A 15,118-nucleotide genomic window follows, 5' to 3' on the forward strand; every position below is an offset into this window, starting at 1 on the left:
CATCTCCTTTCTTCCTCAGTCAGTCACTCTTTTACTTAAATTTTTTTAGATATGTTCAATGCCTATTCATTTTAAAGAAGTAAAATATATTTGAAACTTCAACTTCAGTAAGCAAAAAAGTACAGCTGCTCACAATAGTATTAATTTGCTAATCGACTACAAGCAAAGCATGGTTGACTTTGACACCAATAGGTGTTACTATGGCAATGCTGGCTGTACAAGATAATGGTACCTAGATGGTTAGTTTGATGAGAATTTATAGTTTTGATGGCTAAATGTAAGAAATTAGTGTATAATGAAATAGAGAAAATTAACTATAATCATTTGTATGTTTCTGAAATCTGAAGAGAACTTTCATTAACATACTCATTTATTAGAAATTCATATGCAGATCAACATGGAATGAAGTAAAAAAAAAAATTACTATTATTATTTTTACAATCCAAAATTTAATTAAATAATTTATTTAACTAATTAAAAATTAGTTATTTTGTTGCTTCTAGCTTTCACTAAAAATTTATTGATAATGGTTTTAGTTTTAATTCCTAAAAATGTAATAATATTTAAATTATAAAATAAAAAAAATTAATGTGAACTAAATAATTTTCAGAAAGTTTTAATAATATATATTTTTGTTTTACATTTAATTTCCATAACATTAAAAGTTGAAATACAAGTTGCTAATTTAAAAAAAAATAATGTTATTTTTAAATAATTTATAATTTAAAAATGTGCTTTTTCTGTAATTATAATGAACATGTCTAGCCAATATGTTATTCTGATCATGAGCAATATTTATAATCAAGTTATAAAATATCCATAATTTATAACAATTTATATACTTTAAAACAAAAATTTACATTACTAACTGTTTTATTAACTTCTTTACTATAAAGAACAGGAATTTGTAATTATAAATAATCTAAAGTTTTGTTTATTGAAAAGAACAAAATTTTGCATTTGAAATTTCAATTAAATTGCAAAAAGTATAATCAGTTCTATCATATTACTTATATAATTTATAAGTATGTAAATTAAAGAAAATTGATAAGAAATTACAGTCAATGAATATTCAGTATGTAGAGTAGATTTTAATGAATATATGATATATTTGGAAAGAAAAATAACATTTATATTTTTTATTAAAGAAAAGTAAAGAAAAAAAAATTTGAAGTTTACATTGATTTCTTTTATGTTCATATTACAGTAGGGAAAGAGATCAACAAAAATAAAGAATTTTAAATGTGAATAATTTGTGGTTAAAAGTAGTAGGGAAATTTTATTTGTTCAGTTATATTTTGTTTTTACAATGTAATTTGATATAGCTTAAACACAAATTTTTTTATATACTTATAAAAAATATATTTTTAAACAGTTTATAAAAATATGATAAAATTTTATGTTGATTGGATATAAAATGCAATGTTTTTTACGAAATATTGTATCTATGAATGTATGGTACAGTACATATCTGTTTTTGGTACAGTTAAAATGATTCAATTGAATTTATATCTAAAATACAAAAATAATAAAGTTCTTTGAATAGTTTTAGGTCTAGTTTTCATTAAATATTAACATTTTACAAAACTGCATTTATCTTATAAACTTTTCTGATAAACATGTTCTTATTATCTTTATATGACAAACTTGGATATCTTTAAATGGATTTTTCTCTTGAATTTTTTTTTATTTATAATTTACTATGGTTTTAACTAAATATAAGTTATGTTAAAAATTCTGTAATACATTTTTGAGATTTTGGTAGTACCTTAGATTGAGTTATCATTGATAATTATACAGTATTAACTTTAAAATAAAAAATAGGATTAAATGGAATAAATTAAAGGACTTTTCATAATTAAAAATAAATAAATAAATTTTATTTTAAAAGTATGTTGGAATGAAAATTTAAGAATTTATTTAATATTAGTAATTGATAATTTTTGATTACATTTTTGAAGTTGAAAAGAAGTGAAAATTAGTTTGAAATTATGTTCCATCTCATTTTTAAAAGAAAAAAGTTTATTGAAAATTTTTTAAATATAAGAGACTATAAAAATATTGTTATAAATACAAATTGAATACAGTTAATATATTTATTAATTTTATTAACACATAATAATACAATCTCTTTTGTTCCAAATTGACTCCAAGTATATCAAAAGTATAATTATTTTTCTTGAATCAAGATCTTTTTCTTTCTTTTGTATATAAGTATAGACAGATACATGACTATTATTAAATATGTATTATTTTAAAAATTTAATGTAAAGAATTAATAATAATGTAATAATAGTTAATAGGAAGACTGTAATGAATTCTTTATGTGTTGTATAAATTATAAATTTATTAAATTCCAAATATAATGAAATAAAATAGTGATTTTTCTTATTTCTGTTAAATTGGAGGAAAAAGACACTTACATTAAATTTGGGAATTTGATACATAATGTGCCATCTTATATTCAGTAGAGCCTGGAATATAATATCCCAAGAGAAACCAACTTTTTGTATATGTCCATCTCCTTTCTTCCTCAGTCAGTCACTCTTTTACTTAAATTTTTTTAGATATGTTCAATGCCTATTCATTTTAAAGAAGTAAAATATATTTGAAACTTCAACTTCAGTAAGCAAAAAAGTATATACATATATAAATGCAACATTGCAAATTCCAAACTTTATTTTAATCTTAAAAATTAAAATTAGGGAATATATTTACCATAATTACATTCATATTTTATTTTTAACTGATGAATGTATACAAATTTAATTTTATTCACCTTAAATAGTATAAAAAATAATTTTGATAACAGCTTAACATTAAAAACATTTTAATTAATTATATTAATTGATTTTAGTTTTTCATAACCAAATTCAAAGTTAACGTATTTGCTTGTAAAAAAATTTTAAGCTGGGTTATGGAAAAATTCTATAAAAATAAGTTAAAAAATAATAATTAAAAAATTTATGAAACATTTAAAAGAACTAATTAAATTTATTTTTTCATTATTAGTAATTTACATTTAATGACAGTTTTTTAAGATAAACTAAGGATTTATTCTAAAATTTCTGAACAAAAGTTATAATTTAAAATCTGTTTAACATTGCAATTGAAAACTATTTTGCAATTAAAATTAAGTATTATTCATTGATGAACAATAGATTAAATTATTACATAATTCAGAGTATTGACTTGAATATGGATGCAGGAACAGATTGGACCAAATATTCAATGCTCAGTATCTCTATAGGGACTTGTGATTATCTTGTTGGAGTCTGTTTTGTTACTTCTGGATCTCTGGCAGAAACTTTGCTTTAGTGATCATATTTTTCCCTAAAGGAATTATGCATCTTTTACTGATATCAGTAATTTTTTTATGTCTTTTTTTCAGAGAAAACTTGAATTCTGAATTTCAAATTGGAATAGTTCTATTTATAAATGCTAAGATTGTTTTATAATGTTTGAACATAGTAGTTCTTATATATTTCAAAATTGTTTTCATTACATTTACAGCTTATTTTTCATTCATCTTTTATAAAGCTAATCCATAAACTTTTGAAAAATTCCTTGGATGGATAAATCAATTTTTTTTTATTAATTCATATCCATTATTTTATAATTAAACAAAATTGATTACTTAGAATATTCAATATACTTTTTCAAAAGTTATATGTAAAATTAAAATGCATTTGAATAAAAATTATTTTTATATGATGAGTTAATTTTTTAATTTTGATTAGAAGATTGATCTTCTCTTTTGTAGGTTATATTTCAAATTGCATTCTATTATTCATAACTTAAATATTTAATTTTTTTTTTTATCAAGGTTTAATATCTCAATTTTTCCAATCAATTTCTATATGAAGAAAACTGTGTTACTATAGTAAATGGATTTCTACATTTATTTTAATATTTTATAATCATGTACAAAAATATTGATATCAGTAATAAAGAATTTTTCTCTTTGTAAGCCTTATTATTATTTTTTTTAATAATAATAAATTTATTATTCAGATCAAAATTTTTGATAACACATTACGTAAAACTTTGATATATTATATGAGACTAGAAAAATACATGTTTATTCACTTTTTAAATAACTTATGTTAAATATTGCTTTGTTTTCACAATACTGAATATATCTTTAGTTTTTATCCTTTTGTTTTTCTACTATAATTCCTTTGCTGTAAATGTAGCAGATTTTTTATTCTTATAACTGATTGTTCAATAATATTTAGTTGTTTTATGGTTTCTAAAGTTTGTCTAATCTGTTTCCTAGCATTACTGTTCAATTCATTTTTCAATCATTCCCATGAGTCATATCTTTTGTTTGGAATAAAGCTTACTTTGAGGTAAGACTACCACCTGTGTATCACTTGTTGTTGGCAAACTGCCAATAACTACCTGGATAAGAATTTTTTCACTTGTTATTTTCAGTTCATGTCAGTCATAAAATAAATGTAAACCTAAGAAATAATGTTTTGGTAAAAACTGATACAAAATTGTCTATACACATACCTTTGTTCTAAATTTTCTCTTGAAAATATTGACAGAAATGAAAGATCAGAAAACTGTCATGATCAAAAGACTACAATTGAGGGTTATATTATATCTAGCAATTGTCCATTTTATGGTGGCATTTTGCCAAAAGAAACCAAAGCTTTTTATGACATTAAATCCATTGGAAATGGAAAATTATCAATTGTAAAATTATTCACTTTTAAAAATTTAATTTATTTTTTTCAAATACTGTATATGAAATACAAGCTAACTTACTTTGGATATGGAGTAAACAAAGAACTGAGTCAGTTTTGTTGATAATTAGTAAATAATCTGTTGCTTATTCAATAAAATATTTTCCTTGTTTAAAAAATTTTACTTAGATTGTAAAAATCAAGGTTTCAATGTTATATGTCTTGCATTAAATTTTAATAGGGATGATTTCATATCAGTTCCTCATATTTCTTATTGCATAGATTTTTAATTATTTCATGTTATATTCACCTTTAGATATATTTTTGTGAATTAAAAAGTTTAATTTTGAATGCCTGTTTTAGAAAGAAATTTTGTGATATTACAGTCATTCATTTCAAGATTATTTATTTTAAATTGATAATAAATAAATAAATAAATAAGTTTGAGAAAATAATTTTTTGTAAAACCTAAATTAATACAAATAATTTATTTATTTCATGGTTTTAAATTTATTAGAAATATATTAAATATATTACCAGTAACTGTTTAGATGTGTGAACAGAAAAGCACTCATCAGTTTTTCATTCTAATCCCACATGGATTAGTATTTTTGTGAAATTAATAAAAAAAATGCAGTTTAACTTTGTTTTAATTTTAAGTTTTAGACTGAATTAATAAGAAAAATACAAGTACAAAATTTGGTTATAATCATTTTGAAAAAAATGGGTTTGTTGGCTGTTTTCAAATAATTTCCAAAGCTGATTTTGATTGCAAGTTCACTTGTCATTAAGTGTTAAAAAGTTATAAAATAACATGTTTTTAAAAGACTGTTAAATACATTTTAAATAGTTCTATTAATGTAATAAACAAAATTATGAAATTTTAAGTGAAATTGATCACTACTCACTAATAAACTGTTCACAGATTAGCACTGGTTCACATACACAGTGTGAATATCACTGGTTTAGTTAATTTTCATTTTTAGTCAGATGTTATAAAGATATTAAACTACGTATTTGTTTACTATTAAAAGCATTGATATTGTCAAGTAGAAAAGGATAGTATCTTCCCTTATACATTTTTTTATCATGTTTCAAATCATTTGGCTGCAATTTGAAAAAATTGTAGACCTGTGAATTCCCATTGGCTGTTCATTTCCTTAATCTTGAGACTGGAATTAGATAGATGAAAGACAAAACCAGATATGAAAATCTTAGAAGTAGGAGGCCCCGATTAACTATATACAAATATCTGATTAAATATGATTAAAAATTGCAGCCTGTGGCTCTATCTCTATTAAAATTTAATGAAAGACATATAACATTGAAACCTTGATTTTTACAGGCATTGTGGCAATGTCACAACATATAACTGCTTGTTTATTATACAATCACATGATCCATTAAAATATTTTACCGCCTTGGATTCTATTCTGTGATGTCTGTATTTTAAGGATGTAATCTTGAATGATTTATCATAATCGTTCTATTTACTATGATATAGTCTGATGAGTATAGATATAATATTTAGTTTTTCATCTGTATAATAGATATCATATATATTTCATCAATATTTTCCAAAAACTTTCAGTCTTAAAAGTATTGAAATGACTAATCATTGCATAGAATTTCTTTTGAATTTTATCATTTATGGTTTGTAAATAAATTTTTTAAAATTATTATTATTACATCAGTTTTAAAAGAAATGTTTAAGATAAGTAGTGATTTCTTAATAGTATCTTCAAATTTATCTTTAGTTAAGGTTGTAAAATGTCCTTTATATATCTCAATATGAAGTAAAAACCTATTGGGACAGCTAAATATATCAGCTTCTGAAAATTTCTTAAAAAAAAAAATATTTCTGAGGTATTTTATGAGATTGAACAAAATTACAGAAAATTTTTTTAAGTAATAAAAATTTTTTAAATCGGTTTTAAACCAAGATGATTTAACTATTATAATAATGTGGTCAGGCTTAATTGAGTAAAATTACTCAATTAATCTGGTCTCACATTTGCTGTGGCTCATCATAATTAAAATTTTATTTTTTTTAATGTATACGGAAATACATTAAACATTTATCATTCACAAAAATCATCGGTCTTTAATCCTAACATTGCAAAGAATCGTCAAATACTTTACATAAGCTACTTTGATTCCAAATGTAATAAAATTATTGGATTGCATAATGAATAGCAATATATTAATGTAAAGTATTATTTTTATCTTTTTTATTGAAAAATTAATTTTAATTAATTGTAATTTTATAAAATTCATCTTTGTTAAAAATAAATAATGTAGTAGTCTTCCAATAATTTAGCACTGTCAACTTTATTATGATACCAACCCATTAGACAGCAAAACTATCAGACAATACTACACATTAGTTTTATATAGTCTATACTGTATGTAGTATATGTATAGTTATCATATACAGAGTGGTTCACTCAGGAATGAACACTTATCATGTGGAATATATTCATATAAAATGAAAAAAATGAGCATGAAACATGAATGGAACAATTTCATGATGAAGCAGTTGACCAAGTATGTTTTTACATTATATTATACAAATGTGACTGTGCAACTATGAGATATTAAACTAAGTGTCTGAGTGAGTCATCCTATAGCTTTTATTAAAAAATCTTTTAATTTTTGATACTGTATTTTAGATTTATTTATTATTATTAATTTTTTAAAAAATTACTTTATTGATTGACTTATTTAAAATACTGAAATTCAAATTTCCTTGGTTTTGTTCTTACATCTTCATAACATAAACACAAACTGTCTCCTATTCTTGAACCATTTTAGATTATCATTTATTTTCTTGAAGAAAATGTGGTCACTGCAAGTATACTAGAAAAAACTTCAAAATGCATTATATCATAAAAGCATATCATTAGCATAATGAAAAAGCAATATGCATTATATCATAAAAATAAATATGTTTATATAATGTAGTATTGCATAGTATATATTGAATTGTATTTTATTATATATATATATTCCTATTGTATTTTTAACTGCCTACTATATGAAATATTTGATTTCAGGCAGACTTTGCTTTAAGGCACTTTGATAATCTGGCACTTTTCAATTATATTTATAATTATTATTTTCAGTGCTTGTCTTACTCTTAAATAAAAAACCCAAAAACACTTATTATTTTCACTTTAGATGGTTTTTAAGCTTAGTGTGATTGTACACTTAAATGATAATGTAAATATACTCTTAGGCCTATATAGGTTATGCATTGATAAGTGGAAAAAAGCTGTGCTTCATTTTAAGGCATTATTTGGTTTGCAGTGAAAGTCTAGACTCTAACCATCCAAAGTAGCAAGGTATCCCCATATTATATACATAGTACCAGTAGATAGGTTAAATTGTTTGAAATAAAAGTTGAAAAAATATTGTTCTAATTACAACAATAATAAATTGAAATCACAAGAGATGATAGTGAATCAGGGTCATGTTAAGTAGTTTTGAGTCCCTTGAATCAAAACTACTTAACATTGAGTCCCTTGACTCAATTTCTTTTGAAGCATTATACAGGTATAAATATAGAACAAAACTTTAATATTGGACAGTAAGATGAGACCTCAGCTATTAGCCAGATTGCAATTAGCAATCAGCATGATTATACACTCATGTATTAATGTGACCTAGTGAATTGGTTTGTTTCCTTGTACTAGTACTATTTTTCTCTTCCTTGAAACACAATGAAATGTTATTTTGTTGAAGATCATTAACTAGAAGTTTTACGCCAAACTATCATGAAATGGTATAATTACGATCCTAAACTTGAAATTTTATATATCTTTTATTTTACTGTATTATTTGAATTAGAAGTTTTACGCCAAACTATCATGAAATGGTATAATTACGATCCTAAACTTGTCATTTTATATATCTTTTATTTTTTATTGAAGGTCACAACTTGAATATTTCTAACACATTGACTTTTATTTTAGCTCAGCGTTTCTCAAAGTGGGCAATAACGCCCCCTTCTGGGCAATGAATAGATCTAGGGGGCGCTGGAGGCAGGGTATTGAACGGTGACCAAAGGCAAAATTNAATCTATATATAATCTATTTTGTATCTGTAATCTTAATAATCTGCTTAATTTTTTTTTACTATTTATTAAAATTCATTTTGTTTATATATATGTCAATAAACCTTAAAATCCAAATACAGTAGAACTTGGTTAAGAAATTTTTGAATGAACCCATTTAAAATGCTTCTTAAGAATGTTCCACTATATTACAGTCGATTTATATATTAATTTATTTAGATAGTTGTGTAATGCAGCCTAATTCATCTGTTTTATGTTTAAAATTATGTTTTATGATTGTTCTGATAAACAGAACCATGGATCTACAAATATTGTACTAAAATTTGTTGAAGATTTACTGCAGGGGTCCACAAAGTGATTGATATCAATTCCCAAGAAGTCAATAAGGCATTTTCAGGAGCTGATTGAAAACAGTTCATTAAAAATTATTAGTCCAATGATTTATGTATGTGACAGTTCAAGATGTAATTTTGCACATAATCAGTATATCTTTTCTATGAAAATGGTAAGGATTAATACTGGTTTACCAGATTATTTGTTTATTATTATTAGTAACTATATTAGTAAATAAAGAAGAGGAAAGATCAATAAAAGGTTGAGAAATTTTTGAAGAGGTTTACTGTCAAAAAATTTTAGGGACCTCTGGTTTACAGTATCATCCACCAGCCACCAACCTTGCAATTATTCTGCCCTAGGCAAGATAGTTATTTAGACAGCATAATTTTAATCAAAAGATCTGAAGGCTTGGACCTCACACATTTAATTAAATTATTTCCAAAAAGTAAAATAATTGATTATCTGAAATTAAGCATGTTTTATTATTTTCTTCAGCCAATTTTGCTGCCCCTAGCAATCTGCTTCCCTGTGCAGCTGCTCACCTTGCTCATTGCTGTATCAGCCCGTCACCCACAAATTGATAAAACTTTTAAGAACTTGCTGTTTGTTGAAAGATAAACTATGTAAGAAAATTTTAAAATCCATGTTCTAAGTAGCCTGAAGTCACATGCAAAATGATATGAATTTTGTGCATTTCCTAACATAATATATTTTTTCTTTTCCATATACAATTAAATGTATAAAATTTTTTGGTAGAATTCAATTGAAGAATTTCTTAAGCAGATCCATTTTCCAGTTGTGAACAAGGATTTCAGTCTACTTAAGCAGGAAATTTTCTTAAACAGAAACATTTTCTATGGGACAAATTTACATATCTGTTATTAAGAAAAAATTGGACTTTTGAAATTAAACTCAAATTCAAATTTTTATGGGAAAATTTCTAATGCAGGAACTTCTTAACTAATTTCTACTGCATACAGAATGTGAATTATTTTTGTTATGGTTTGTCTATTAATCTGAAATTTTGAGATCTAAATACAAACTAGCAGGAGAGATTTTTTCATACATTGTTCAAATTGTTTAAGTACAATTTTGATGATTGGTGTACTATAACAACATCCTTCAAAAGTAAAAGAGATATTTCAAATAAATTATAAATAAAAAATGTGAGAGAATCTAGAACTCTTGGCAATATCAAGAATTGACATATTTATTTTGGAATCTTTTATGTTTAATGGAAAAAAAAACATTATTTGATTAAACATAACATCATAATAAATAAATTTCATTAATACAGAAGTTGATATACTAAAAATTTAAATTAATTTTTCTGTGGTTTTAATGACTAACAATCCAAGGCAATTTTTGTTTTGTTTATTAGAAGTAAAATATCTATTTTGAGCATGAGATATTTGAAATGAACTGAAATAACTTTGAGAGATATACATAATACCTTTAAAATTAGGGAGTGAGATTATTATAAATGTTACATGTATTAAGGAATAGATATAAATGTTACAGTTCCTCTCAAAATTTCAAACTTAATGAGAAAAATTTTGTTCATTAATCCTAACAATACATTAAAATATATTATTTGTTAATTTCAAATGTCTCATTTGATAAATTAAATTAAAATAATTAATAAATTATTATTATTTATATTTTTAATAAACACATTCACATTTTAATTATATATTTAAAGTTTAGAAAAGTATTGAGCATGAATATGCTAAGTGATTTTTTTTACCATGTACTGGCATATCCTATAATATCAAAAGGATATTTCAATAGATGTAGAAACTATATAGAGCCAGAAACAAAAATTGCTTTAGCCACTTTTATGTAGTGTTCAATGAGATCAGAATTATAATTATTTTCACTTAATGTCTTTATTCCTTTTCTTTTTTATATTTCCATATTAAATATAATATAAAAATAATAAGCTGAAAAATAAGAATTTTAAATAAACTCTTTCTCATATTTTTCAATTCTTTAGGTGGATTGCTTGATTTACAGTTGATTAATGATTATCAATTATCAAATTAATTTTGATTCTATTCTGATTTAAAATATTTATAGTCTTTAGAGAGAAATATAATGAATATGGCTAAAAGAATAAAGATCAAAACTTTATTGGGGTTATGTAGGTCTTTACATGCATAAGAAAACAGATCTTTATTAAATGGCAATTTATATTTAAAAAATACTGATAATTTTAATTCAGTTTTTATGCTTGTTAAATACCAAAATTAATTTAATAGATAGTAAATCAATGGATTTGAGTTATTTTCCTAAATACTATCACGTTTCATATCTAATCATTAATATGCAAATTAAAAATTATTATATTTTTACTTAGTAATGAATGATTATATATATAAATTCTTTAAAAATGAAATATAAATTTACTTTTTTAAAAATNTGCAGTAATGTATAATATTTAAAAAAAATTAAGCTTTTAATGTTCTTATTAAATTTTAACTATATATTTATTACATGTAAACATTCTCATATTATGTATGAAATGATAATTTTATTAAATAATTTGTTTAAAAAATATCATTAAAATAGTCTGAATCTTCTGCATCTGTTGTTACAGTAAGAGATATTTGCATCCATTTATTCTTGTAATTTTAATTATAAACATATTCAAACATCTTGTAAATCAGAAAATAACAAAAATTTAATGTATTCATTTGTATAAACTAAAATAAAAAGAGGAATTTAATTTAATATACATTAATGAAATTATAATATTCTTCAACAATGTAAATAAGTTTTGTTTTTACAGAAGAAATTAATAAAAATATTTGCACAACTATTACAGATGGTTTGCAAAATGAGATTCAATTTGTATATTTCTATCAAAGCTAACAGAATTTACAAAACCTTCATCAATCTCCATGTCAGTTCCAGAAATAAATTTTAGAAACTGAAACAACAGCAATTTGTATATCAGAGGTATTTCTAACATGCATCAGTAATCTCAATTGTAAAGGAACCATGTTTCATTTTCAAGGTAGATTCTAGTAGAATATATAAAATATATATTTTATTTTCTTTTGTTTTTTACAATAATCTCTTTGCATTTGTCAATTACTGAATTAATTCAGTCGATTAGCATTTCAAACCTATTAATTTGATTTTAGGAGAATAGAAATTAAGATCTGTAAATATTATATGACTGTTTTGTGACATTTTTCCAATTATGATACAGAATTAACATTCTCTTCTTACTATATACTACATTTTTTCAAATTAATTGAATAAACTATTAGTTTTTTGCTTAATTAATAATAGATTTCCAACTTTTAAATGTTCATAAACATTCTCTATCTTTATAACAGATAAGTTATTACACAGTTGAAGTAAATTTTTGGGATATGCCTTATAGTTATGATCATTTTATAAATTTACTGTAAGATTATAGAATTGTAATTGATCAAAATATTATATTTTATTACAGAAGAAGGATTTAGTGTTGTTCTAGATTATTTTAGTTGTAACATTTTCAAAATTTTTAAAAGGTTTTAGCATAACATAACATAACATAAGATTAATATATAAATATAAATTTTTATCCTATAATTAATTATATCTGTTAACAATTATTTCTTCATTAAATTATAAAAAATCAAAATATTAATTTTTTCTACATATTTCAAAATTTGTAGATTTTCCAAACTTAAATAATATGTAATGCATTGTAAACAATAAAATTTTGAGAATGTTTGTGTGATAGAATCAGTTTTAACATTATTCCTAGAGAAATATTTTTATTTTTAATGTTGTTCTAATTATAATGATTTTAGTTGATAAATTAATATCTGAATGAATTTAAACAATAAGAAAAAAGTATTTTAATTTGAGTTTTTTTTATTATTGATTTGTTACATTACTTTTTTATATAAAATTAATATTTAATGTGAGAATTGATTTTAAAGTTCATAATAAATACTGTAACTTATTTAAAAGTTCGGGAAAATTTTAGCTTTATTCTAATGTAAATTATCTCTATTTTATTCTAAACATTCAGAACAATTAATAAAAGTTTTCATGGAAAAAAATTAAATTTGATGTTAGTAATACTTAAATGAATTTTTTTTGCATATAAATAAGAATAAATTGCACTTTGTTGTTTATTATTTTAAAAAATTTGAAAATGTGTATTTAAGCATTTTCTACTCATTCATATCATTGTGGCACAAATCTAAAAATTTTTTTGAACATTTTATAAAATAAAAAGTAGCTTTATATTGGGGTTTACATTTGAGAATCATTTATCAAGTTCTACTATATTTTCTTACAAAATATAAATGATTTAAATAGAATGATAAATTCATATATACTGACTATAATAAATTATATGAAATACTATTTTGGGATAAGTATATTAAATTTTTCTTAAATTATTAATTTTAATATATTATATCAATCTTCAATTAATGTTTTAATTTTTTAAGAAGAGTAGTTTAGAAACATAGTTTGTTTTTAAACTAAAAATTATGTACTGTTATTATTATCTTCAGGGCCATTGAGAGGGGAGACTGGAAATTTTATCTGGGCTCAGAGAAAACATAGAGGCCCATAGTGGTTCCTTCATCTATAAAATTAATATTATTTTTAATAACAGAAAATAAAATCTTTAAGACTTCTTTTTATTAATAGAGAAAATTTTTACATACTGTATTTCATTTGTTTAAAAAAAAAGGCTAAAGGCACCTGATTTACCCCTTTAAAAAGCCTTGATGCCCTGATAATATATAATGTTTTTATTTTGCCTTTAATATATTTTTTATCTAGTAATAAATCAAATTTTTTCTTATTCCATTAAAATTCATTNTAATTTTTGATACTGTATTTTAGATTTATTTATTATTATTAATTTTTTAAAAAAAATTAAGCTTTTAATGTTCTTATTAAATTTTAACTATATATTTATTACATGTAAACATTCTCATATTATGTATGAAATGATAATTTTATTAAATAATTTGTTTAAAAAATATCATTAAAATAGTCTGAATCTTCTGCATCTGTTGTTACAGTAAGAGATATTTGCATCCATTTATTCTTGTAATTTTAATTATAAACATATTCAAACATCTTGTAAATCAGAAAATAACAAAAATTTAATGTATTCATTTGTATAAACTAAAATAAAAAGAGGAATTTAATTTAATATACATTAATGAAATTATAATATTCTTCAACAATGTAAATAAGTTTTGTTTTTACAGAAGAAATTAATAAAAATATTTGCACAACTATTACAGATGGTTTGCAAAATGAGATTCAATTTGTATATTTCTATCAAAGCTAACAGAATTTACAAAACCTTCATCAATCTCCATGTCAGTTCCAGAAATAAATTTTAGAAACTGAAACAACAGCAATTTGTATATCAGAGGTATTTCTAACATGCATCAGTAATCTCAATTGTAAAGGAACCATGTTTCATTTTCAAGGTAGATTCTAGTAGAATATATAAAATATATATTTTATTTTCTTTTGTTTTTTACAATAATCTCTTTGCATTTGTCAATTACTGAATTAATTCAGTCGATTAGCATTTCAAACATTATGTTTGAAAATTATAATATATAATGGTAACATCTCTTAGGAGAAATAAAATACATGACTTCATTTTCCACCTTTATGTATGTCACATTCTGTGATTGATGACCAAATTAGTTTGAACAGTAAAAGTAGAAAGAGAAAGGAAAAAAAAGGAAGTTGCAGTTTAGCTCATATGCATTTATTCTTACTAGTTAACATTGTTTTTCCTCCAACTATTCTCTTTCCAATAAGCTCCCTCCCATTTCATCTATAGAGTTATCAAGCAAATGTTTTTGATATGATACTACACCAAGAGTAAAAATGTGAATGTAATTTGAGTGCAATGGTATGTTGCTACAGGCATGACGTGGCTATTCATTTCTGATGGCACTGAATCAATACAGTGAATCATTTATCAAACTAAATGCTGCATTTGGGACTTAGTTGAACATTT

General features: G+C 22.9%; 1 protein-coding gene across 4 annotated transcripts in view; it reads left to right on the plus strand.

Moving 5' to 3' along the window:
- LOC111633658 (CUGBP Elav-like family member 4) overlaps positions 1-15,118 on the plus strand; it is a 299,636-nt gene that overhangs the window by 7,036 nt on the left and 277,482 nt on the right. Inside the window, exon 3 of one of the 4 annotated variants that reach the window (XM_023378268.1) lies at positions 3,827-3,847. The exons of the other annotated variants lie outside the window; for them this stretch is intronic. Within the exon in view, the coding sequence (XP_023234036.1) occupies positions 3,827-3,832 (6 nt within the window). The 3' untranslated portion in view covers positions 3,833-3,847. Of the gene's footprint in view, positions 1-3,826; positions 3,848-15,118 lie in introns of those variants that run through there. 4 annotated transcript variants of the gene reach the window in all.

This window comes from Centruroides sculpturatus, unplaced genomic scaffold, assembly GCF_000671375.1.
Source record: "Centruroides sculpturatus isolate CEXI.00-Female unplaced genomic scaffold, Cexi_2.0 scaffold940, whole genome shotgun sequence".
Taxonomy (NCBI): domain Eukaryota; kingdom Metazoa; phylum Arthropoda; class Arachnida; order Scorpiones; family Buthidae; genus Centruroides; species Centruroides sculpturatus.